The following is a 27,969-nucleotide window of genomic DNA, read 5'->3' as shown; positions in this document are numbered from 1 at the left end:
ACCCAACCACTCAAACCAACAAACAGGAACCAAAATGGATCCCAGAAAGAATAAATAGTCCAGTATTGTCTGAAGAGAAGTCATTTTCTAGCAATCACATGTATAACTTACCAGCTTTGAAGTAGAGTACCTATAATATTTAACATGGAGAGCAATGTTAATCACAAAAGTAATTGTTATCTTTAAAATGATCTCTTAGGCATCAGATACTTTAAATACATTATTCCATTGTAGCTAAAAAAATACTTTGGGGGAAATATCATTTTCATTATATATATGAGAAAACTAAGAATTGCAAAGATTAAATTATTGGCCTAATGTCACATGGCTAATAATTGACACAGCCAAGATTGGAATCTGTCTGAAACCGAAGTCCAGTTTACTGTGCTTTGTTGCTTCTGAGCAGTTTCACAGATTTATGAAAAAGTAAACAGAGTCAGAATTTAAGCAACAGATAAGTATTTGATGTGGACTATGTACTTAGACCAAACTTTGAGCAATGACATATAGATCAAGGATTGTTTGCAGTTAGTAGACAAACTGGTCAAAGCTCTCTTTATCACTCTTAAAATTTGGTGGTTCCTCCGGGTACCTTTTTTCCTCTACAATCTCTTTTTCTCTCCCAATCACATAGTTACAATAACCCTCTACAAAATGATGATTTCCATCTCCAGCCTCGATCTTGTTTCAGAGGGTAAGAAGCACTATTGAACTGCCTATCAGCTTCTCAATTTCAAGGTCTTTAAGATATGCCAACATGCAAACCAAGATGGTCTGCTTAACAACTATACTAGGTCAAGAGGAATAAACCTGGTCTGTTTGAGTAAACTGGTCACTCCGTCTTGAGCTCGAAACTCCAAAACTGAACACGTATTCAGTAAGCTCTTTAGATTTTTCTCATTCGTACCACTTAACTTTAGCCATACTCTCATTTCCCATTAGTACTACTTTCATCCAGCCTGCTTATTAGATCATATTATTGCAAAAACTTCCCAACCCATCTGCTTGTCACATTCTTGTCTCCCGCTATACCTAGAGAGATGATTTCAAAGCACAAATATGATTTTTTATTAGCTTCTTTGTATACTATCCCATTATCTTAGGATGAGGTGTAAACTTGGTCTAAAAGGTCTTTGAGATGTGGCCTCTCCCAACTTTGCAGAATATTTTCTTTTTGGATTAAGTTCCCTCATATTTAAACTTTGTATTTTATTGAAAATGCATTTCTTCAAGTTCACCATGCTCTTCCTCACCAAAGGATGCTGCCACAATTTCCTAGTTTTGCCTGGACACTTTTTCCTCATTTTTTTTATTTAGCTCACCTCCAATTTTTCTTCCGTTCTCAGTAAGACAATTCTTACTCCAGGAAGGCTTACCTGACACCTTGCAAAAATGCCAGGTGGATTTTTTTTTTGTTCTTATCACTGCATTTATCACATCGTTTTGTGATTGTTGACATAACTGTCTTTCCCAGGAGATTGTAAAGGCAACACGAGTGAAACAGTGGATTTTTCTTGTTACTGATTATTTCCACCAAATTGCAATGCCTGGTATGCAGACTTCATCTTTCTGTTGAATGAATAAATAAAAGTCTCATCTAATTAAGTGCTACTCTGTGCAAGGCCTTATTCTGAGCCACTTATGCTCATTAATTTATTTAATCCTCATTCATTCATGAAGGAGCTCCATTGTCATCTTTTATTTTATCAATGATGAGAAAAAACCCATTATGTTGTATACCCATCACTCAAAGTCAAATCATTTTCCATAATCTTATATTTGTCCCTCTTTACATTATGAACAGTTCCAATACTATAGAAATGTTCACCTGAAGCCTATATACTCTTATTGATCAATGTCACCCTGTTAAAGTTAATTTTCTAAATAAAATTTTTCAAAAAAAGAAAAAAAAGCCCAGATCAATTAAATAAGTCACCCAAAGTCACGTAGCAAATAAGTGGCGGGGCAAAAATTCAGACCTGGCCTTGAGCCCACATATTTAACCACGACACTGCCCTGCCTTTCTGACCTTAGGGCAGAAAACTGCAGAGGTCTGCTTGGTAAGGGAGAATATAGAAGGAGATTAAAGGAAAACACAAAATCAGCACAAAATCAGAGAAAAGATCCACCAAGAATCTATAATAACAGTAAAGTTGTTCCTCCTGATTTAGTCTCATCAGCGTCTCGATAAATGAGACTGGACTGGTGACTGTCACAATATGCCTCTAGCTTGATGTGCACATGTTATTTATAGTTATGTATCTATTTATACCTATAGCTATAATATTAAAAGATCACAATTTTGCATATGTCTATTCTTTCCCAGGCAGGCTTTTTACATATGTCCCCTTTAATCTTTTGATGAAATAATTTTTCACAAAATGAATTGTTCAGTCTTGAGCATATATCCATATCATAAAATATTATTCCACAAAATTATTTTTTAGGGATGCATATTATTCCATCTTATAAATGTGTCATATTTACTTCCTACCATAGTTCATTTGATTTTTTTTTTTTTTTTTTTTCATTTTTCTGAAGCTGGAAACAGGGAGAGACAGTCAGACAGACTCCCGCATGCGCCCGACCGGGATCCACCCGGCACGCCCACCATGGGGCGACGCTCTGCCCACCAGGGGGCGATGCTCTGCCCCTCCGGGGCGTCGCCATGTTGGCGACCAGAGCCACTCTAGCGCCTGAGGCAGAGGCCACAGAGCCATCCCCAGCGCCCGGGCCATCTTTGCTCCAATGGAGCCTTGGCTGCGGGAGGGGAAGAGAGAGACAGAGAGGAAAGCGCGGCGGAGGGGTGGAGAAGCAATTGGGCGCTTCTCCTGTGTGCCCTGGCCGGGAATCGAACCCGGGTCCTCCGCACGCTAGGCCGACGCTCTACCGCTGAGCCAACCGGCCAGGGCTTGTTCATTTGATTTTTAAATAGTGACTGTAGAATAGTGAATCATATGTGAAGCTTCAGAAAATACTAATGTGTAGGTCCCAACTCCTAAAGATTCTGATTTAATTTGCCTAGGCTGCAGTCTAAGCACTAAGAATTTAAAAAAACTCCTTTAGTGATTTTAATGTGCAGCCAACAATGAGAACCTTCATACATATGGAAGATGTCCATTGAACTTCTAGAACTAGATGACATTTTTAAATGCCCTTTATTTAGTACTAACATAATCATCTTCAGTTGTTAAATGAAGAGTGAAGCTGTCCCATTTCAAAGTTTGACACACATACAAAATTATTTTGTAACAGATATAATGATAACAGAATTTGGTTGACCAGAGTTTATTCTCAAAGTTGTGTATGTTAAGCAAAACACAGTATATTGAAAACTTAAAAATGAACCTTATTGACATACAAGTCAGGTGAAAAGGATTTTTGATCTAAACAATATGACAACCATTAGTGAATTCTTCAGTGAAAGCCTGAGCTGGTCAATGTGTCCAGAGCATGGCATGTGGTAGGCATTCAATTAATACTTTTTAATGAATTAATGTATTCAGCTGAATTTCATACAAAGTCTGGTCTCTTTTCTTTGTAGTCGCATTAAATTTTTGATTTGAAAAGAATTAATTATTGTACAATTTAGTGAAAAATCATCTCTTTGAATGCTCTGTAATTTGAGAAGAATAGTTATTATATGAACAACATGGAATGAATTTGCAATTCTTTCTCTTTTTCCACCCAAAAGAGGCCTGTGTCCTTGAACATTAAATACAAATAATCCCTGTGCAGTTAATTATTGGCAAGTTGTCCATTTCAACCTAAGGAAATAAAGTAACACATATACCAATAAAAGTTTACTAGTTAACAGGCATTGCTTGAGAAGGGTATAAAAGAATTTCAGCATGTTTTTCAATAGTCTGTACTGACCTTTGCCAACAACAAAGAAATAACTAATAACTATGAAGTGGGTGGTATCAATTTTTTTAATTTTCCTACTAAATGTTACTGAATCCAGAACGATGCATAACAATCCATATGGAATAGGTAAGATATTTAGTGTTTTTCTTTTATGCCTTTTCTCTGTATCAAAGTTCTTAAATTTGCATTTACTCATTTGTCTTGGTTTGTTTATCATACTTATTGTTCCACACAAGGGAAAAATATTTCATTAGCTAAGTACCTATAAATGCATGATAAACTTGTAACTTTATAAGAGGTCTATAAAATTATGGCAGTGCTAGACATTACCTATGAATGATTTATATTCTTCACATTGAATTAATTTTTGTACAGTATTTATTTAATTGATATATATCTTACTTTGATATATATATATCAGACCATAATCCTGGTTCTATTACATGAAAAACCCTCCCAGACTGGTAAAGTAAGTGATATAAGTAAAATCTTTATTCTTTACTTTAGAAAAAAATGGGTCATTATTTGGCCATCTGAAGAAGAAACAATGCAACTGGGATACAAATAGGCAAGCAAAATGTGGTGTAAACATGTCCAAAAGTATCACTAAAATTAATGATTTTTATAACTTGATTTCCAAGCCTATTAGAGCATCACAATACAGGGGAGAAACAAACAGTTGGAAAATATAAAATATATGGGTTTTAGTGCTAAGTATACTATAAATTAATCTTAACTTTATTTCTTAGTTTTCCAGTTTTCTCAAATACAAAATTAAGATTTTTGGATAGATGATCCCTGATGTCTTCTCATTATTAGAATTGTATACTTCCAACTTAAATACAAACATTTACAATGTAATGATGATTACTTTCCTGGTTGCAGTTGAAAATACCATTTCTTATGAAGTTTATTTTGCTTCCCAGCTTCCGTATTGAATTCTTCCCAATGCTCTGCAGAGGTGAATCTGATTGACTTGTAAGTTTTGCTCATATAAATTTCACTTTAAACATGCACAGCAATGATAATTTTAATCAAATAATTAAATAAAATTGGTTATTCCAATGAAGTTTTTAAAGTGTAAAAGAAATCTAGGCCATGCCAAGAACAGTAATTTATATTTAATATCAAGTTAATATTGAAAAGGTTGAGACCTTGGCCTTGCCTTAGATATTAATCTCTAGAATCTTTGTAATTCCATGGGACAAATCAAATCAGATTTTAGAAACTGAGGATTAGTATCTGATCAGTGGCAACTGAAAAGAATTCAGGAATTTTTCTCATCAGTACCAATAAGATGATATTGCAATATTGTCTATTTTGAATACTACTTTATTCCTCATAACAAAAAGGAAGAGGCAAAATATTCCATTTTCCATTTTTTTTTGTAGAGGTTAGGTTGTTCTTTTGAATGCTATCTTTCTATTTAAATCTTCTGGAGTTTCTAATAAGGAATTTAAAGGAATATGTTACTAATACTGTTTGCACACGGAAACCTATTAAGAAAATGCTTTCGGTCAGTCCACTAGCACCATAGTCTTGATAAGACCTTGATCATGCTGAGAGTAGACACAGGCAGAAGTCTGATGACCAATTCTTTGCTTAAATTTAAAAGAAACTGTAAAGAATATAAATACCCTCAATTATAAGTTCATTGCTAAAAGGAGGAACCACTCTTATAGGAAGTTCACTTATGTTGATTTTTAACAGATAGATGTGTATTTATGGGTATATCATATTAAGGAGATAAGAAGAAAATTGATATTCTTCCTGGATGGCTAGAACCTATTTCCACATAAATTCTTAATAAATATTGCCTTCTAAATAGGTTACAAAAGAATATGAAAACTAAAGTTGAGAAAAAGAAGCTTGATATTAAGTCTGCTCCTTAAGCATTTATGTATATTTTTGTTTCAGAGCTACCATATTTTTTGCCCAGTTTGTTCAAGAAGCCACTTATCAGGAAGTAAACAAAATGGTAAAAGATGTATTGACTGTAATTGGGAAATCCTCTGGAAATGAGCAGCCAGCAAAGTGTCTAGAAAACCAGGTGAGTGAATAATAATAATGATGATGATAATAATAATTATAATAATAATAGTAATACTGTGATAACCGACCAAAAATTAACATGCAGAAGAGAAGATACAGGGATAGCATGAGAAATACATTTGAAGAACTGTTGTATGAAAGAGGCTTTAGATTAATTCTGAACTGCTAAAGAGGGTAGAAGAGAAAATGAGTTCTTATTGTAAAAAGACAATATAAATATGGTGACTAAGAGCTAAGGTTCTCAAATAAGAGTATCTGGGAGACCATAGGCATATTTCTTAACTTTGAGCTTTAGTTTCCTCATCTATACAAATAAGGAATAAAAATAACTTCCATTTTAAAATCATCATGGAAATTGATATAATAATAGTAGTAGAAATTAATTTTTATTAAGACATAGTGACAGGCATTATTCTAGGGAGTGTTGCATACACATTGATAATCAAAATATTTTATGAGATAGAGCATAGCACCGATGAATCAGAATGGATGTCCAGTGAGCCAAGAGATCCTGGCTGGGGTTGATTAGCAGAATATCAACTTTGCTTACAAATATAAATTAATGAAATCTTCATGATAATTCAAAAGATAGATGTGAATCTATGTTGCAGTTGAGGAAGCTGAGTCATAGAGAGGTTACGTGATTTGCTTAAGAAAGCCCAGACCAAACCAAGGTTTAAACTAAGCCACACAGCTCCAGAATGAATATCCCTGTAGGCTTCATTACACTGTACCTCACCATAGTGAGTGTGAGGTGCATAACCCAAAGGGCTACCACATTTTGCAAATAAACAACAATAGCAAAACATAAAGCCCACTTAAATTTGAATTTCAGATAAACCGTGAATACTTTTTCTAGTATAAGGACAGCCTAATGTAGAAGATCAGTAAGTAATAGTGTTATATTATCTCAATATAGAAAAGAATTTTATAGAGACTAGAGCTACCTAATTATGGAACAAACTTCCCAGAGAATTCTTTGGCATGATGGGTTGATAAAGTGGCCAAAAGACAATGTATGTGGAGATAGATACATAGTCCTGATTTTGGATATTACAAAATTTTTAATGTGTTTAAAGATATGAAGTACTGCCTGATCATGCAGTGGTGCAGTGGATCGAGTGTTGGCCTGGGATGCTGAGGACCCAGGTTGAAACCCCAAGGGAGCTGGCTTGAGTATGGGATCATAGACATGACCTCATGGTCACTGGCTTAAGCCCAAAGGTTGCTGACTTGAAGCCCAGGGTCACAGGCTTGAGCCCAAGGTCATTTGCTTGAGCAAGGGGGGGTCACTGGCTAGGCTGAAGCCCTCCAGTCAAGGCATGTATGAGAAAACAAGATGCTGTAACTATCAGTTGATGCTTCTCATCTCTCTCTTTTCCTGTCTGTCTGTTCCTGTCTGTCTCTCTCTCCCACTTAAAAAAAAAAGAAAAAAAAAGTACTTTCTAACTATGAATCTGATGGTTTAATAAAAATCCCTGTTATGCATCTCTATTTATTACTCATTCCAATAATCTTCTAAAGATGTGTATAAATTAAACACCATACACTCCATATTGCAATTTTACCTCAGAAGAGAAATTCAAGATAATTTTACAGATTGGTAAATTATGTTTATAAACTTAAAGACATGATTTTTATGTAGAGTAGGAACTGAAAGTCTTACTTAAGATATCCATTCTCTAAATATTAGCAGTTATAAAAGCTAAATTAAAATTTTCCTGAAATAAATAAAACACAGTATTATTCTTCACAATCATTTTTTAGAATATTGGCATCATCATCGAACGTTGGTAAAATTAAGGCAACAAAAAAGGATTTTAAACATTTAAAACATACATTTTAAAATATTTTAGCTAAATCTATAATTATGGCTCATGAAAAATATTTTATTCGATTTCAAATTATTTTTATTTTTAGCTAAAAATAATATCCAACTGTAGATCAATGTCTCATCATAAAAATGTCATGAGGAATGAGTATCTACATCTGAAAAATAGCTTATAGAAAAGAGGAGAGCTTATATATAGCACAGGGCCAAATTGTTGATAACATAAAAGGGAAAAGTAAAATATTTCAGAATTTTTTTGAGGGGAAGCAAAATACTGCATTGCCTTTATTTCTTTTTAAAATTAAAAAAAAACTTTAATAATCATTACTTACTCATGATTAAAAACTAAAATTCCATTTCCCAGAAGGCATTAAGAAAAGCTATTTCAGAAAACAAAATGAACTAAGAAGTAAACTAGAGACAGACCCACAGTTAGAGAGCAGGCTGACAGCTGTCTGAGGGGTGGGGCTGGGTAAGGGGGGTGGAGGGATTCAATCAAAAAAGGACAGAGGCCTGACCTGTGGTGGCGCAGCGGATAAAGCGTCGACCTAGAACGCTGAGGTCGCCGGTTCGAAACCCTGGGCTCGCCCAGTCGAGGCACATATGGGAGTTGATGCTTCCTGCTCCTCCCCCTTCTCTCTCTGACTCTTTCTCTCCTCTCTCTAAAATGAATAAATTTAAAAAAGAAAAGGACAGAAAAAGAGGAAAACTCATGGACATGGACAATAGTGTGGTGATTGCAGGAAGGGGCGAGGTGAAGGAGGGTGTATGGGTGGTGAATGTTGATGAACAATGACTTGACTTGGAGGAATGTGAACACACAATACGGTGTAGAGAGACGGGTTGTAGAATTGAGCACCTGAAACCTGTACAGTTATGTTAACCAGTGCCAATAAATTCAATTAAAAAAAAAGTTATTTCATCTGGCTAAAACTAAAATATGTTCAAATTCATATGGAGAATTATTTTCTTAATCTATAGTCCTGATTTTGGATATTACAAATTTTCTAATGTGTCTTAGAGATTTTTAAAAGTAAAGTTGTTGTATTTCATTAAAAATAAATCTTTCTTATAGCTACCTACCTTTCTGGAAGAAATTTGCCATGAGAAGGAAATTCATGAAAAGTACGGCCTTTCAGACTGCTGCAGCCAACGTGAAGAGGAAAGACATAACTGTCTCCTAGCACGCAAAAAGGCTGCTCCAGCATCCATCCCACCTTTCCAACATCTAGAGCCTGCCACCAGCTGTAAGGAATACGAAGAAAACAGGGAGACGGTCATGAACCGGTAAGGATCCAATTTAGAGGTAGATTGAAACCTCAGAGAGGGAGCAGTTCCAAGCAGGATCTTGTCTTTCTGCAAATGATGATGTACTCTAAAACATGGAGAGATAGAAATAAAGTTCAGCATTTGATCTACTGAGGTTTTGCACTAGGAAATTAAGTGAGCAACTTTGAGTACCTCTGTTTCCACAGCCTGCCGGGTAGGGGCAGCAGAGGCCACACACCACACCCACCAGTGTCCCTTGAGCCTCTTGCCATCACCTTGCTTTTCCCTTTCTAATCTCTCAATTTCCGTTTGCCCAAGGATGTATTAGTACCTCACAAAATGACTCCATGTGGAGCCAAATATTTGGTTTGTGTTGAACAAATGTTCTGAAAAAAGAAATGTTAGTGATCCAGGAATGTTTAGGATGCACTAACATGGCTAACACTCATTGCGCACTTAGGATAAGATTGTGTGTGCTTTGCACATATGATAAGATGCATGCTCACAGCAGCCCTGAAGTCTCCTTGTCCTTTTCCTCTGCATTTTTTTCCTCTTCTCATTTTGCAGATTAAGAGTTTAAAGTTTAGAAGTTAGAACTATTGGTTGAGGGCACATTGTTAGCGCATCCCAAGCTGGAGTTTGACCCCAGGTTCTCTGTTAGGAAAGCCTGGCAAACTCTTAATCACTTGTGTCTCCTATGTTGCTGCCTAAATGAGGAAACTGAGAAACCTGCCCATTGAATATCTCTGCTCTGGAGACTGCCAAAATGGATAATTCCATTCTGCACTGATGGATTGGGAGAAGGGAAATCTACCATTCTGTTTTACTTAGTGGTGGTCTGGCATTGCTGACCCTTGAAACATGTCTGAGTAGGCTTATTGAAAAGGACACTTTAATAGGAACCATAGTCAGCATCTCTGCCTATTTTGTTCTCAGATTGAAATATGGTATCAGTTGTTAGAGTTCTTTCCCCTGGGGATTTTCAGTGAGGAAAATTTTTGATAGCACATGGGGAAAAATATGATGGTTTTCTGAATCTTTAAACACATTCCAGTTTCAAGCAGTGGTAATCTTGTTTTATGTGCTTGTAAATCTTACAGTTCTATTTTATTTCACAGATACATCTACGAGATAGCAAGGAGGCATCCCTTTCTGTACGCTCCTACACTTCTTTATTTGGCTGCACACTATGACAAAATAATTCCACTTTGTTGCAAAGCTGAAAATGCAGTTGAATGCTTCCAAACGAAGGTATTATACTTGTGTGAATATCTGAACCAATACTCTCATCTGGCTATGACTCATTAAAACCAAAGTTAAAAATGGAAATATGTTTTGTACGTGGAATATCATTTCTAGCATTTTAGAATAGAGCATATTTGAGCAGTCTGATACTCTTTGGGCTAAAATACCTGGATTTCCTTTGTTTTTATTCATCACTTATTCATTCATTCAGCAAAACTTATTTTATTGTTAAGGAAGTGAATCTGGTGAGAATAAGGAAGACAAATGCAGAGGTGATAAATGAAAAAGAAAAAGGTAAAAGAAGGAAGTGAAAGAAGATGGAGTAGGAATAGAACAAGAGCAGATAAAGAGAGAAAACAGTGAAAACTATGATAAATGCTTTATATTCATGATTTCTTTTAATCCTTAGAACAAATTTAAGGTGTAAGTACAGTTGACACTTAACCAATACAGGGGTTTAGGGTGTCAACTCCTATGCCTTCAAAAATCTATGTATAACTTTTGACTCCTCCTAAAACTTAACTACCCTAGTGTTCATGGGGAATAGGTTCCAGGTCCCCCAGGATACCAAAATCAGCAGATGCTCAGGTCCCCTATGTAAAATGGCATAGGTCAATGCATACAATTAGCTCTCCACCAGACCCCTAAGCATAGATCAAAGATAGTACAGGTATTTATTGATGAAATCTCCATATAAGTAGACCTGCACAGTTCAAACTCAAGTTGTTCAAGGGTCAACTATGTTATTCTTATTTATCAAAACAATTTAGGTTTAAAGAAGTGAATGGTTTTCTTAGGTTCAAAGAGCTAGAATAATATCCACAATTAATTACTTGCCACCAGAGCCCTACAACAAACATTTTTGAAGAATTACGACTATTCCCAGGATGTCAGGCTGTGATTCAATCTTATGTTCTTGCGACTGAGCAAGCCTTTAATAAAGTATCAGGCTTAAACCTGTCTTAAACTTGTTTATATTTTTTCCCAGATATGAAAGTTATAAGGTTTTTGTTTCAAGGTATTTTTTAAAAAATCTATCTGGCATAAACCAACCGAAACTAATGAATAAATGAATAGTTTTACAAAAATGTATTGCACTTATAATTTTTAGTAAAAATGTTACTTTATAGAGTTTCACATTTTACCTATATCTGTTGTTTTTGTAATTATTAACCCCTGTAAAAGAAAATAGATACTTTTTTAATGCCTTGTTTTTTCAAATTGTAGGCAGCATCAATTACAAAAGAATTAAGAGAAAGCAGCTTGTTAAATCAACACGTCTGTGCAGTAATGAGAAATTTTGGACCCCGAACCTTTGCAGCCATGTAAGTTTAGGTTCTATCTAGGGAAGGTGAGGTCTGGAGAGCAACCGTTTTGTAATTTAAGTTTACATTTATTTTGTCACTGTTGTAGGGAATGAAGCTTCTTTTAATGAGAGCTAATGTAATTACGAATTATGAAATTTTAGGATTGGGAGGAAGTTAACAGATCAATCTGATGTTTCACATTTATTAACCTAGAAGAGAAATACTTGAGAAGACTTCTGATATTTATATTATTGATTTATTCTAGTTACTTTTAAGTTCTTGGTCTTCAATCAAATTATACCTCATAGTTAAGCTATGTTTTCCTAGATTCTCTTCAACATAGATTAGTCTTCACAGATGTGCAAAGTATATTTTTGGCTTAAGAATAAGATATATATATATAAGTTTTGCTTACTAGTCTGCTATAAAATCCATTATGTCAATTATTGCTTTCTCTGAAAATATTCACTTGAGTCAATAATGTTAAATCTAGTGTCAGGCGAAAAAAAAAATGTTTTTGAAGAACTAGGATGTATTTTCTTAGATGATGAAAGCAAGGTAACTTCCTGAAGTTTACTTTCTTGTCCCAGCTGCTATAAAGTGGAACAGTAAATTTGGAATTTTTAATTGACCATTATTAATTTACACTTAGCATACTTATTTTTCCTTTTTTCCTTGATTTTCCTTATCTATCAATCTACCATATCTATCTACCATATCTATCTATCTATCTATCTATCTATCTATCTATCTATCTATCATCTATTCATGCATCCATCCTGCCCCTATTTTATTTTCTATCTTTATAGAAAGATACATTGTTACAATGAAGAAGAAAATAATATAAACCCAGTTAAATCATTTAGTCTAACTTCTTCATTTTTACACATGAATAACCTATAGTTCAGAAAAATTAAAGTACTTTACCCAAGGCTATACTGCTAGACATCAGAAGGCAGTTTTTCTAGGCCCTTGTCATGATTTACTTTAATTATACCTATTTGTCTATTGTGCCAGTGATCTCTCATTGTCTGTATCCTGACAATGAGACATTGAATCAGATATAAAAATCATAACTACCAATGGTTTGGAGCTGTGCTATCCAATATGGCAGCCACTGGCCATATGTAGCTCCTGAGCATTTGAGAGGTTACTAGTGCAAATGGGGAACCGTGCTCTAAGTGTAAAATATACACTAGATTTCAGACTTAGCACTGAGAAGAGAATGTACAATATCTCATTTATAATTTTTTATGTTGATTACATATTACAATGATTAAGCAAGACAAACAAACTCATAGATACAGTCAACAATATGGTGATTATTAGAGGGGAAGGGGGGTGAAGAGAGGTAGAAGAGGGTAAAAGGCAGATAATTACTGATGGAAGGAGACTTGATTTGGGGTAGTGAACACACAGTACAATATACAGATAATGTATTATAGAATAGTACATCTGAAACCTATATAACTATTAATTGATGTCACCCAATAAATCTAATTAAAAGAAAAAATATTAAAAAATAATATATCTTTTAAAATTTTTATTTTTAATTACAGTTTACATTTAATATTAGTTTGTATAAGTTCCAGGTGTACAGAATATTGGTTAGACAATAATATACTTTCTAAATTGATTCCCTGGATATTTCAAGTACCCACCTAGAACCATACGTAATTATTACAATATTATTGACTATAATCTCTATGTTGTACTTTACATCCCTGTGACTGTTCTGTAACTGCCAATTTGTACTTCTTAATTTCTTCACTTTTTTCACCCAGTCTTCCAAACTCCCCTCCCCTCTGGGAGTCATCAATCTGTTCTCTGTGATGAAATATTTTTGATATGTGATGTGAAAATATATTATTGAAGTGAATTTAACCTGTTTTATTTTACTTTTTAATGTACCTACTAAAAATTTTTAAATTACATAACTGGTTTAAATACTCTTGGGATCTTATGACTAAATGTTTCTAACATGCCTGACCTGTGGTGGCGCAGTGGATAAAGCGTTGACCTGGAAATGCTGATGTTGCCGGTTCGAAACCCTGGGCTTGCCTGGTCAAGGCACATATGGGAGTTGATGCTTCCAGCTCCTCCTCACCTTCTCTCTCTGTCTCTCTCTTCTCTCTCTCTCCCTCCCTATCTCTCTCTCTCTCCCTTTCTCTCTCCTCTCTATAATGAATAAAAAAAAAAAAAAAAAAAAAAGAAAAAAAAAATAAATGTTTCTAACATAGGAAAACATCTGAGCTATTAATCAAAGAATATTAATTATATGCATTCACATTTTATTTCTTTGTTAAATGACACACTTAAAGATATCGAACACAGTAGAAGCGTAGATTAAAGTGTTTAGTCATGGAGCTAGGTCCAAGACTGACTGAAATTTCTTCTTGGAATAGGTCAGAACTATGTTTTCCCCTTTCACGCTATTAAACTTAAAGATTGATTCATGAACACAAAAATATAAATTATATATTGTTATAATGATTTTATTATTTGATATCTATAACTGATTAGACTTAAATATTGTAAATTTTTGAAGAAAATCCACCTTGATTTGTAGTAGCAACACTAGCTGCTCTAGGGAGTAGGGGTTTCACCTAAACATCTCCTAAATTTAATGAGATATGCAGAAGAAACAAGAATTTTTATTTCTTTCTTATTTCCTTTTGGGGCCACACTACATGTCTGGGCATCATGACACATTTGAATGTTTAGTCTGCTCCATTTTCTTGTCCCATTTCATCGATTTACACATATGCACCCTTCCTTGTACTCTCAAAAGTATTTTTTTTTCCTCCCAAGGAAAAGATGATTATCATTCTCATGGAATTTTCCATTTCTTAATTGCTTATCCTTTTAAACTTTTTTCACCTCACTCACTACACAGATCCTAGGTGCTCAGTATCAGGGATGAACAGCAAAAACAATAGATTTCATATTAATACACAAGGAGAGGTCTTAGGTAAAAATAATTTCCAAACCATTGGTGTGGCCAGCTCATCATATACAGAGCCACAGCCTTGAGAGATTTGGCTGCAATCAACAAGACTTATAGCACTTTTTCTTTCCTTCATAAAAGACAAGATTAGTTCTTTTGTCTTTGGAGATGCAACTATATCACTACTCTATAAATGTTATTTAATTTTGATAGATAACCAACATTGATTTATAATTTTTTCCCCCCTGTAGAACCATAACAAAAATGAGTCAGAAGTTTCCCAAAGCTAACTTTACTGAAATTCAGAAACTGGTCCTGGATGCGGCTCACACACACGAGGAATGTTGCCAAGGAAACGTGCTGGAGTGTCTGCAGGATGGGGTGAAGAATCTCGCTTCCTAAAAAGAGATATTTCCACACCCTTTCCTTTCTTTTGCTCTCATGAGAAACGGGAGAAGGCGATCTGACTTGAGTTGGTCACAGGTTATGGTAACTAAGCTGACTCAGTGAAGCTACAGACTTCATGCTAGTGGGAAAAAAAACACCTTTTGTTGACCCTGCCTTTCACTTTAAGGGATACTCTCCTCTTGTGAGACCAGTGTCCCCTCATTCTTACTTCTAAAGGAGATGAGAACCTTTCAGAAGGCTTCCACATCAGATTTTGAAAGGCAGATTCTATTTTTTTTAATTTTTATTGATTTTAATTTATTGTGTTTACCTAGATTCATATTTGAGGATAGCACTCCTCAAATGAGTGAGGTCATATGCTATTTTTCTTTCTCTGCCTGGCTTATTTCACTTAGCATAATAGTTTCCAGGTCCATCCATGTTGAAGACAGACTCTACTTTTGATGTGTTTGTTTCTTCATCCATTTGTTTTTTTTTTTATTTGACAAATATATACTAAATAATTCCTATGCAATAGCCACTGTGAGGAACATTTGTTAGCAAGGCACAAGCTGACCTCAAGGCATTTATAGGCTGATAGAAGAGATAAGACAGGTGACATCCTGTCACTTGTGGGTGAGGGACTGTCCTTTGTTCATTGCTATCCCCATAGGCTGCCTGCACAACGCCTGACACTGGGAAGGCATGTTATTATATATTCATACCTAGTATATGAATATAACAATGTAATACAAGAAACAACAAAAATAACTCAAGAAATTATTCTACAAGGTAAAGCTAACCATCCCAAAGAGAGGTTCAAATAAAGGAGGATTGAAAACAAAAATCAAACCACTACCACAAAGGAATCCTTTGAGCATGCCATATGGTCAATGGCAATTCAAGCAGTGTGATTATTGGTCTATTTTGGTTGAAAGTGAGGATAAAATGTTCATTTCAGTGGCAATTTGGCTGAGATTGTCTTGGAAGTCAGCAAGGAGCCGAGGCTGCAGAAAGGCCCAGGGATGACAGTCTCTGAGCACAAGCAGAGGTCCTGGGGTAGGAAGTCGGGGAACATGAGCTGAGAGGAGGCTGCCACAAAAGCAGATCTTTTTTTTTTTTTTTTTACCTCATTTATTTTTCCTTTTCAAAGTATTTACTTGCATATAAGGGACAGTAACAAGAACTATTTTACCTGTTTTTGACATCAGTTTTCTTGGTATTAACTTCATTAATTTGCGTAATCATTTTTTTAAATTGGTTTTTCCATTTTTAGAGCTCATAACCACTTTTTCTTTTAAAATGGAAACATTAATTTCAATATGGTATGCAAGTTGGATTTTAATGATTCTAATTCTCCCTGCTGAGATTGCACAGAATGCCAATCCTATCTCAAGAATGTGTAAATACTGCTCCTTTCTGGCCAGTTAGGTGCCGTCATTTCATTATCTATAGACTGCCCTCTGGAGGTCATAGTGGGTTACTGCGGATTGTTTTGTTAAAGATGGACGGGAAAGTTTGCTTTCCATGTTACGATGTTAACAGCAAATGTATAGTAGCAACTTTCACTATTAATAGAAAGAAATAAATCAATGTGTCTGCCATTTGGTTTGAAGAGTATATTTCTCTCTTGTTTTTAAAAGCTTCCTATTAAAATAAATGAGTAGATTTTAGCTAACAAAACAAAGAATTGAACAAATAGGGGTAGGTACAAAGGAGTGAGGAAAGGCAAAATCAGAGAAAGCACTAAAATAGGAGGCAGGGTAAAATGTCTTCTTTGTTTCCTTTTTTTTATCCCTCTCTTTCCCCTTTTCTCCCTCCTTTCCCTTCTCCCTCCCTCCCTCCCTTCCTCCCTTCCTTCTTTTCCCTCCTTCCTTTCTTCCTAGAACTGGCTCTGGGGTCCTGCATTAAAGAATAAGCTTTATAATTTTATACTTTATTTTTCTATTACAGGAAAAAATTATGTCCTATGTCTGTTCTCAACAAGATACTTTGCCAAGCAAAATAGCAGAATGTTGCAAATTACCCACACTTGAACTTGGTCAATGCATAATTCATGCAGAAAATGATGAAAGACCTGAAGGCTTATCTCCAACTCTAAATAGGTTTTTAGGAGAGAGAGATTTCAACCAATTTTCTTCAAGGGAAAAAGATCTCTTTATAGCAAGGTAAATACACTCTGTAAATGTATGTTCACACAAGTAAAGATTATGTGGCTGACAGCTTTGTGTTGCTGAAATGGGAAGTGAAGGCTATGGTGTTTGAGCTTGGTGTGTGTGAGAATAATTCTAGAATGTCCTGAGCCAAAATGTATTTAAGCAGTTAACTAGGGAAGAAAGAATAAAATCTACCTTAGACTGATGAGACTTTCACCATTACTATTATTAACTGGCTTGCTTTTTAGGCTGTATTTTGTTTTGTATGAATTTATCTGGAATCTGAAGCATTGTCACCCCTGTGTGAGTTACTCATATGGAGATCACCATTGAACTTCTACGTAGGATATGAATATACTTGTAATAAAAAGAGCTCATAATTAAGAATGTGTTCTTTTCCCCGTGCAAGTTTTAATGTCCCTCCCCAAGTACAACTCAATAGATAATGCTAGATAAAAAGGGCTTTTATTGAAACAGTTTATTTGCTATATATTGAATTCATGTTTTCTTTTTGTAAGAAAATAAAAAGGTGTTTAGAGACATTTGCAGTATAGTAACTTGTTAGAATGTAATTGATATGACATGCTCTCCTTCTGCTTGCCTTTAAGGGAAGCAAGCAGTTAATACATTTTCTTTTATTGTACAGTGGTATCTATGGACACTATTGGAGGAGGGATTTGTGCAGCTCTTAGGACATTATACTTAATGATCTCCATGGGTCTTTCTAAATTTAAGAGTCTGCTTCTAATATAGTAATGAAAATAATGCCCTAATTTTCTTTTTAATATTCCCTCAGGATATTACTCAATTGTTACATTAAAATGAGACATTCATGCATTGTTTGCACAGCTAAATAAAATTATGCAAATAAGAACAAAGTCAGGATTTAAGAACCCATATTGACAATTTATTGGAGGCAGAACTAACATAACCTGTTTCTATAAACTAGGAATACCATTAGTAAATTCATGCATTATCTTTAAATTTACATATCCACACACATTCACAGCTTATTGTTTATATTATAGAAGCAGTTCTTCAATTGGACAGGTTCTTTGCAGTAGAAATTTTCTCAACTGAGAATAATCTTTCCTCAAATGCTTGGGTGGCTCTCTTCAGCCAGATTATCTGGTCTGAAACAGCTAGCCAAAGGGGATTTTTGTGGCCACACTCTAACTTAGATGTTATCTCTCCCTCTTTTCTAACTTCCTTTATTTCTCTTTATTGATTTATCACTACTAAGAATTAGATGACCTATTTTGCGTTTGTTTCTGCCCCCTATGCTTATGAGAGGTCAGGCATTTTATCTTTTACATTATTGAAAATTTGCTGATTAAAGAAATGCTTGCATAGAGTTGGCAATGGAAAAATATTTTTTGAATAAATGAATATAAAGCCTACAATTAAGCCAAAATGAAGGCTCTGAAAGAAGACAAAACATACCATTTTAAAACAATTTGAAGAATTCTAATTTGTATTAAGTTTTGCCATGCACATAGTTTAAAATATATTTGATTTCTATTGTTATTTGAACTTTAACTCTGCTTGCCATAGAACGAAGAATTTTTCTCTTAATTCTAATAACATGATTTTTTACACATATTTCAGATTTACATATGAATATTCAAGAAGGCATACTAAATTTGCTGTTCCAGTAATTCTAAGAGTTGTTAAAGGATATCAGGAGTTAGTAGAGAAGTGTTCCCAGTCTCCAAACTCTCTTGAATGCCAGGATAAAGGGGTAAGTTGCTCTAGCTTTTTAGGGAGAATCTGAAATACTGGATTGACATCATTCACTAAAAAATGCTGTTAGTTTGAAAGTATCTAGTTATTAACCAATAGTTAGCTAGTTATATATATAAGGTCTACCGGAAAGTTCTGTCCGTTTTTGGAATAAAACAAAAACAAATTTTTCTTACCGTCAATAAACTTTATTAAATAATATGTTTCCACACCAATCCTATCTTCTGAATATGGTCCGAAATGGTTTGCTAAGCTGAATTAAGCCTTTCTGCGATCTCCGATGTTGTCAGAAAAGGATCTTGCTCCAACATGGTCTTAACAACATTGTCATTGATCAAAGATGGTCGCCCAGAACATGGCTTATCAGAAAGGTTGAAATCACCTGTTCTGAATTTTTTGAACCATCTTCTGCATGTCCTATCAGAAACTGTACCTTCACCAAACACTTTCAATAAATTTCTACATGCTTCTGTAGCATTTCTTCCTTGTTGAGATTTGTATACAATACAGTGGCGTAAATAAACTTTATCAGTAGCCATGGGTACACTATCGCTTCACACATAAGACTAACGTGAATCAACTTTGTTTCAGTTAATTTGCTACTTCAGTATGTATACATTAAGTGATAAAAATAGAGAGGCACACATGCGCCAAATAAACGTGCTTACGTGTCGAAACTTGTTGTGATAGAAACAGACAGAAATTTCCAGTAGACCTTATATATATATTAACTTGTCTTCTAAATATTAAGTAGTTATTAACCAACTACAACAACTAGTGACCTACTTTGGAAATAAAAATGTTAACCAAAAGTTCTTTGACACACAGAATAAAAATAATAACTTATATTTAACAGCTCCAGAAAAGCAAGAATTTGTGTAGAACTATAATCCTTTACTCAAAGATTGAATTGTTTCATAAACAACTTGAAGATTCACAAAGTTTTAAACCTAATCTTCCCAAAGACCATTTGCTTTCATTCTCATAATTCAAATTTTGCCATCTTTAATATTTAGAAAATCCCTCTAAAATTGCCTTTTCTAATCGTATCCTCATAGAATAAAATATTGTTGGACAATTTTTATATACAAAGTTATGTATCCAAGAAGAGAAAAAAAATGTACATAATAATGCTTGTATTTTCAGGAACAAGAACTAGAGAAACACATCCAGGAAAGCCAAGGATTGGCAAAGCAAAGCTGTGGCCTTTTCCAGAAACTAGGAGAATATTATTTACAAAATGCGTATGTTTTTTTAAAGCAATATTTTTCATGATTTAAAATTATGAATGGGTGAGAGAAATATACATCTATAATAGTCACTCATGGCTACTCTACTTTCAGCTCCTATTTCAGATGGGAAGTCAATGTAATGTAATCACCCAATTTACCCTGAGAAAAGGTGGCTTTCCCCATTTCCCTAGTTTAGAAAGCAACAAAAACGGCCTGTGAAATCTGATTTATGGCACAGGCTTTGGGTTCCCCCAAATCATGCTGATTTTTACAGTGCAGATATCCATTCTGTCCTAGTCTGTTACAGTTAATACACCTAAAGACCAAAGTTAAAATCAATGAAGCTTCTGAGGTTGGAAATTGGAGCCAACCATGTGCCCAGAGCTTTATTTTCCCATTGTGATATGTTGATACCATGGGAGTATAAGAAGTGGTTCTTGGAGTAATCACATCTCCAAAGTTGGTCCAAAAACCATGTGGATAATAAAATGAGCTGAGTTCATGTCTTCTGATACTTAAAAGAGTGTCTTTGAGAATAACTGAGCCCCAAAACTAGTGAATGACTCAGCAGGATTTGGTGAAAATTGCCTTTCAGATTTCTTGTTGCTTACACAAAGAAAGCCCCTCAGCTGTCCGCCACTGAGCTGATGGCTTCCTCCAGGAGAATGGCAATCGCAGCAGCCACGTGTTGCCAGCTCAGTGAGGAGAAGCACCTGGCCTGCGGGGAGGGAGCGGTGAGTGTTTTGTTTAGTCTCATCTTGTTTTTGCCCTGTTTGATTGAAATGGCCTCACAATTCCCGATTAGGGAAAATGGTAAAAACAAATATGGTGGTGACTTTATTAGGCTCGTTCAGTCAGTTGCAGTTGGAGGGGGTGTGAGAACTCAGCTCTGAATGGTTAGCATGTGGCCAGGCTTCCTGTCCTCCAGGGTGGCTGGCGGAAGTGCAACAGTTCATTCAACAACGTATGAGCAAGCTTCATGTCAAGGGAAGCGAGAATGACCTACACACCATTCAATTCATGATTTATTTCTTTTTTGGGTTCACTAAACACTTATTTTAAGGTTAAAAAAGAAAATAAAAGCTTCATTTTTGATAGGTTAAAATTAGTCATTTTATTTTTAGCTGTATGTTTATTTTTACCCTTTGTAGCATTCTCATTATGATCTTAGGTATAATTTGTTCCCTTTGACAGGGTATAGGGTATGGAACAGGGTAAGTCTCATGTTCTCAGCAGTAAAATGTTCCTAGTGTCCTACATATTGTATGATTACAGGTTGTTCTTTTTTTTTTTTTAATTTATTATTATTTTTCCCTTAAAGTCACAATTGTATAAATTTTTTCCCTCTTTTTGATGATAGGGAGTGAGTGATTTGCTAGTTAGCCTTCATGTTTTGAGACTTTTCACCAAAGATTGGAAAGAAAAGGAACATTTCCTGTGATTCAGCATCATCTTTGTCATTTATCGAATCCCACACACTGGAAGGATGCAGGGACGCAGGATGGTGTAATGACTCAGGACTGTGTTCTGGAGGGCTCTTGCCTGCAGTCCTTTCTCACTTTCTACACTTGTTAGTCATGTCACACTAGGGAAGCTGGTTATTTCACTCAGCTTGAGCTTTTTCATCTGACATTTGAGAATAGAAATTATGTCACCCTCATAAAATGGCTATCACGAGATAATATGTCTAATTCATTCAGGACTAGTCTAATACCTAGCTTGCACACCAAATATGTTGACCTTTATTACAAGTTATTAGTAGGTGCTTAAGAAATAGCTTCAAAGTGTAGAAGGTAGGAGGATTCTACATTAGGAAAGTCTTAAAGGCACACACACACATATACACACGCACTCTATTTTTTTTCAATTAGGACTCTATTTTTGTTCGTGACTTTATATATAAAATGACTAAGTTTGTGCTATTTTTACCTTTAGAAAGTATTCTCTGCATCCCGAAAGTAAAATAGAAAACTCAACCAGATATACATCTAAAATGTAAGCCATGTATTGGTTTCCTAGATTAAGGCAGAGACTTTTTCTCCACTGTGGAAGCATGTTTCAAATAGCTGACACAAATAGTTGAAGGGACTATCTTCAACAACAGCTATAGACCATCTGTCACCACTAAATGCTGAGGCTCATCCCAAACTAATGGGTAAACAAGAATCTACAATGTAGCAACACATGATCCTCCAAAGACAGCAAATTTTCTTGTAACAGTAATTAAAAATAATTGTAATATTTTTCTGGAAACCTGAATCAATTACCTCCTTGCTTTCTTTTTTCTCATTCTCTTAACCAGGCTGACCTTATTCTTGGACAGTTATGCATCAGGCATGGAGAGACTCCTATAAATCCTGCTGTGGGCCAGTGCTGCACTTCTTCGTATGCCAACAGGAGGCCATGTTTCAGCAGTTTGGTGGTGGATGAAACCTATGTCCCTCCACCATTCTCTGAGGACAAGTTCATCTTCCATAAGGAGCTGTGCCAAGCTCAGGGTGTAGCACTGCAAACAATGAAGCAACAGTAAGAAGTTGATATTTGCTAACACAGAGAAGGCTGGCAACGCTGAATAGCAGTTGATATTTCTGTGCTGCACACCCAACACTCTTGGGCTCAGCAGTTAAAGTGGCTTTCAGAATAGTTTTCTCCCTGTGTCTTCACTAGTACTTAAGTTTGGGAAAATTCAGTAAGGCAGACAGTTGCTGGATGGTTAAAAATTGTCTCCATTGTAACTGTTGTGATCATCTTATTTTGGGATTGAGGAAAAGGGGCAATCTATTTTGGGTAATTAGAATATACCTCTGCAGTAAGTCTGGGAACTTTTATTCCAAAACACAACTAAATCCTTTTTTCATGTTATTTACTCTTTGAAGAGAATAATTATAATATTTGATTCAACCATGAGGTGTGGGTATTAAGAAATGGAGAATGCACATTTCAATTCATTGTGTGAGGCATTCTGTAATATAATGGTAATACAAGCCAAGACAACTCGTGGTCTCCAAATTACCATGCGTTTTAATTCTAACTTGCTTAGTAAATGGTCTTTCTTCACATTGGAAGCTTGTTCTTCCTTTTTCCTCTGTTAAAATCTGTAACACATTTCAAGCTACTGTAAGAATGCACTCCTCTGGCAAGCCCTTTCTGTTCCATTTAGCATCAATTCCAACATGAAAATATTGCTAACTGAGTAGAGCAGACAATTAGTATCACCTGTGCTCAGATAAGGGTGTCAAAATTATGGATGGCAGATGTTGGAAAATCTGGGTCTTTAAGTATGGGTAAAATAATTTAGAAGAGAAAATAGGAAAGGATAGTCTAGGTAGGTAAAAAAAAAGACTTTGACTATATAGAAGTATGGTGGAACTATGAAATAATGTTTCCTCTATAATCTGCACAAGTGCAGACCAATGAAACACTTAGCTTGTTCCTAGCCCATATTTCTAATAAAAATATTAGACAAGGTTTAAGTGTTAAGTTTGGTTATGGGTTGATGGAAAGATAGTTTATGGCAAAGGTTGCTAAGGCTTTGACAATTCTCTACAAGGAAGACTTTATAAAATATTATTGCATAACAGACTTCTCTTGTATTTTGTTTTGTTTTAAATCATAGGTTTCTCATTAACCTTGTGAAGCAAAAGCCACAAATAACAGAGGAACAACTTGAGGCTGTCATTGCAGATTTCTCTGGCCTACTGGCAAAGTGCTGCGAAGGTCAAGAACAGGAAGTCTGCCTTGCAGAAGAGGTATGTGCAACTCATTGTCATACTCAAGGCACTGTATTTGGTACAGAACTTTCAGTGAATAATTAAAAGAACACCTCATGAATCTGTAACTTTAAAAATAGTGCCAGAGAGATTTAAATTTTATTTAGAAATAAATTGAAGAAGAATTATATTATATTTAAAAAAGAATCACAGTGTTCTCACTAAATATTAGGAAGAATTATAATCTTAAAATATATATTTAAAGAATTAGTAATTTTGATTTATTTCTTAGAAAAAATGATAATATGAATATATAATTAACTGATAATAATTTAGACAGTTTATGAACTAAAATTTATAGAAAATATATTTGAACTCATCTGGAAGCATACTTTTGAATATCAGCAGAATAGTAATTAGGAATTATATTAATCTAATTATTTAGCAATATTAGCTGAATTTGTAATTGGCTACATTTTTAAGCCTTTAGTTGGTATTATTAAACATATTTAAATATAGCATTACTATATTTAAAAAATATACTTTATAATTTAGCCTTTCTTCCAATTGTATCTATTTCATAATATAAAAATTTAGATATTTTTATACAAATTCCAAAGATAAATAATATTTATAAATATTGAGCTTTTTTTTTTTTAATTGAGAGCAGAGAAGGCAGAGAAATAGACTCCTGCATGCTCCTTGACCAGGATCCACCTGGCAAGCCCACTAGGGGGCAATGCTCTGTCCATCTGGGGCATTGCTAATTGTAGTGCCTGAAGCTGAGGCCACAGAGCCTTGGAGCCATCCTCAGTGCCTTGGGGCCAACTCAAAAGAGCCAATTGAGTCATGGCTGTGGGAGGGGGGAGAGAAAAAGAGGAGGGGTAGGGGTGGAGAAGCAGATGGTCTCTTCTCATGTGTGCCCTGACCAGAAATCTACCACTGAGCCAACTGGCCAGGGCCAAATGTTGAGTTTTTCAATAGATAATATAATTAAGTGTGCTCACATGTGTGTACTGATCAGTATGCGGCTCTATGTCAGAGATTGATGTAGGAAGAACAAAACCTACTATTGATATGAATGGATTTGTTTTCTGTCTCTGGCTCCGTTGTCTCAACTTGTTGACATGAGAAATGTATATCTATTTTTAACTTGGTTGATCTATAAACCTGTGAATTCACCTTTGGATAGAGAAGGATGAAATAACTGTATGATTGGTACTGTCATCCATTTCTTTATCTAATGAATCTTATTGATTCTTAATTTGCAGGGTCCAAAGCTGATTTCAAAAACTCGTGCTGCTTTGGGAGTTTAAATTACTTCAGGTAACAAAAAATTTAGACAAGGCTAAATAATGTCAATCTTTAAAAAACTATATCCTAAGAACTACCATTAAATGCTTTTAAAAATGCAATTGAAATGAAAAACAACTTTATTTTAAAGACATTGATTATACCCACAGCTTTAAATTAGTGACTTAACTAACTCAAAATTCTTTGAAGTTGTTTCTAAGGCTTTGGAGAATGCCAGCAGAAAAAGTTTCTTATCTATCTAATATTTCTCTGATATAAAAATAATACACCAATTGCCTTTTGAACTTATTTAATTAGTACTTAATATATTTTTGTTTATGTTATAGGGTGAAGAGAGGAAGACAAAATGTATCTTTATGATTTGGTGTGAACTTTTCTCTTTAATCTTAAATGACTTCAGTACATTTTATGAATTAATAAAATGATGAAGACTTTTATGTGAGATTTCCTTATCATACAAATAAAGAATCTTTAAAGTTGCCTTTTTCCTATCTTCTTATTTATGAAAACCTAATGATAATTTCTTTAAATGGTTTTGTGTATCATTGTCTGAAGCAGATTCTGGTCAAAAAGCATTAAGTATTGATTAAGGTAGGAAGTTAAATGCAAGGAAGAATAAATTTTTAATACAAACGTCTAGAGAACTTGGTGAACCAAAAAGAAAAAAATATTCCCAAGTTAAGCACTGTTTGGTGCTGTCAGGACACTTCATTCATGAAATAACCACTTCAGTATTCTAACAGATAAGCTGGAGAGAAGAGACTGTTTTTATAGAACCCATCAAGAAGGATGCTACTCAAAGTTTAACATCATTTTTCTCAATCTTGTTCAGTTCTTTTATCACAGATATTTTGAAACGTGTGTTAATTGCACTGCAGTTGTTTTAATGGAGTGTAATTAATATCTAATTAACTAATTTTTATCCCAAAAATTTTATTGAGCACTCAGTGGGTACCAGCTGCTGTTCTGGGTACAGTCACTGTCCTTTGGTTGCTCTAGTAAAGAAGGAAGCAGCTAATAACAATGTAAAAATATTATGGCTATTATAGGTGTGATGGCAAATTGTTGTGAGAATCAAAGGATGGGTGAGACAAATTCTGACCGGTCAAAGTTTCACACTGGAAGAGACAATAATTTAAGAAGAGTCTTAGAGATGAGTGGACATTTATCAGTTCAAGTAAAAGAGAAGCCGAAATCATGAAAGAGTAAAACAACCTATAAAACATGCTCAGTGGTTCTGGGAGAGGACAGGGTGGGCAGGAAGAGTATAGGTAGAGAAGCTATGTGGGGTTAAACCAGATTCTCAGAAGCATTATTACAAAGGGTTTGGACAATATCTTAGGTAACAGGAATTAAAGTGCTATGTAATCAGTAATTAGCTTTTAGAAGGATAACTTGTGTGATAGAGAGGATGGGGAGTAGAGGTAGAGGAAAGAGTAAAGAGGTCAGCAGATGGTGACACAAAGATTAGGCACCAAAGGGAAGCTGTTTTTTGTATTAGCTTTGAATAGAAATCTAAAAATGGCATTCATACTTTGGCTTCTCCTCCAGGGAAAACAATCGCTCCAGAGCAATACAATAAGCTTTCAGTTTTATCTCAAGTGCTCTGTACTTTATACATATTTTTCTTTCAATTCTGTTGCAACATCTGTGGACTTTGTCGGATTTTGTTGTAATTCTGAAAGGTATTAACGTAGAAATCACAGTAAGATAAAGTAGTATCTAATATGAAAGCATTAAACAAAAAATGTAAATTATTACATATGTTAAAAAGAAAGTTCAGGCCCTGGCCTGTTGGCTCAGCGGTAGAGCGTCGGCCTGGCGTGCAGGAGTCCCGGGTTCGATTCCCGGCCAGGGCACACAGGAGAAGCGCCCATCTGCTTCTCCACCCCTCCCCCTCTCCTTCTTCTCTGTCTCTCTCTTCCCCTCCCGCAGCCGAGGCTCCATTGGAGCAAAGATGGCCCGGGGGGTTAAGAGGCTCTGTGGCCTCTGCCTCAGGCGCTAGGATGGCTCTGGTTGCAACAGAGAGACGCCCCAGAGGGGCAGAGCATCGCCCCCTGGTTGGTATGCTGGGTGGATCCCGGCCGGGCGCATGCGGGAGTTTGTCTGACTGCCTCCCCGTTTCCAGCTTCGGAAAAATGAAAAAAAAAAGAAAAAAGAAAAAAAAAAAAAAGAAAGTTCAATGAAGATAATTTGTTAGAAAAATTTATGAGCCAAATGATGTTTTATGAAAATATATAAAGAAGAAAAATGATTGAAAACACAACAACAAATTGACATCAATACAATAGTAAAGTGAAGATTTTAAATGGTTTTTACTTTGAAAAAACAAGTTAAACAAAGATTCAGGCTAACTTTTAGTCAAGGTTGCCAAAGACCCCCATGTTGCAAAATCAAGTAGTTGTTTCTTAGTCCTTAGCAAACTGGATTTCTCTCAGTAGAATGTGGCACAATTTATCACTCCTTTTCCCTTGAAACCTTTTTCTACTTGGCTTTTGGATTTTCCTCCAGTCTTATGGCTGCATCTCCTGAGTCTTCTTTGTTAAAATTTCTGCAACTGTTTGACGTCTAGGAGACCTTATCTAGCCTTACTGCATTAGTACTAGCTAGATGTTGATAGCACATATTTATGATATATATACAGTCTGGATTTCTTCCTTAATTTCCAGGCTCACGTGTAAGCTTCTCTCCTGTTTCTATGTTGATAATGCAGAAAGGACTCAAACTTAACACATTCCAAACTGAACTGTGCCCTGTCCCGAACTTCTGTTTCCATCTGTGTTGTCAATTCTAGTTTCCCAAGCCACAGGCCTTAGAGTCCTTTATTGTCCTTCTCTTCCATATCACCTCTACATTTAATCTATGAGCAAAACCTGTTGGTTCTACCTTCAAAGTATATTCAGAATTTG

The 27,969-nt window shown here is 35.2% G+C and overlaps 1 protein-coding gene across 1 annotated transcript; it reads left to right on the top strand.

Annotated features, from left to right (window-relative positions):
* Positions 1 to 3,908: 3,908 nt before the first annotated feature.
* Positions 3,909 to 25,062, top strand: AFP (alpha fetoprotein). The gene is made up of 14 exons (XM_066280423.1): positions 3,909 to 3,993; positions 4,794 to 4,845; positions 5,785 to 5,917; positions 8,826 to 9,037; positions 10,138 to 10,270; positions 11,492 to 11,589; positions 14,770 to 14,899; positions 16,859 to 17,073; positions 18,670 to 18,802; positions 19,951 to 20,048; positions 20,632 to 20,770; positions 22,339 to 22,562; positions 23,653 to 23,785; positions 25,018 to 25,062. Exons 1-14 carry the CDS (start codon positions 3,909 to 3,911, stop codon positions 25,060 to 25,062), a joined length of 1,830 nt encoding a protein of 609 aa, XP_066136520.1.
* Positions 25,063 to 27,969: the final 2,907 nt, after the last annotated feature.

The sequence above is a fragment of the Saccopteryx bilineata genome, chromosome 5, assembly GCF_036850765.1.
Source record: "Saccopteryx bilineata isolate mSacBil1 chromosome 5, mSacBil1_pri_phased_curated, whole genome shotgun sequence".
In the NCBI taxonomy this organism is placed as follows: domain Eukaryota; kingdom Metazoa; phylum Chordata; class Mammalia; order Chiroptera; family Emballonuridae; genus Saccopteryx; species Saccopteryx bilineata.
Note: the sequence above shows the minus strand (reverse complement) of the source record. Positions and strands in the feature narration are given on the sequence as shown.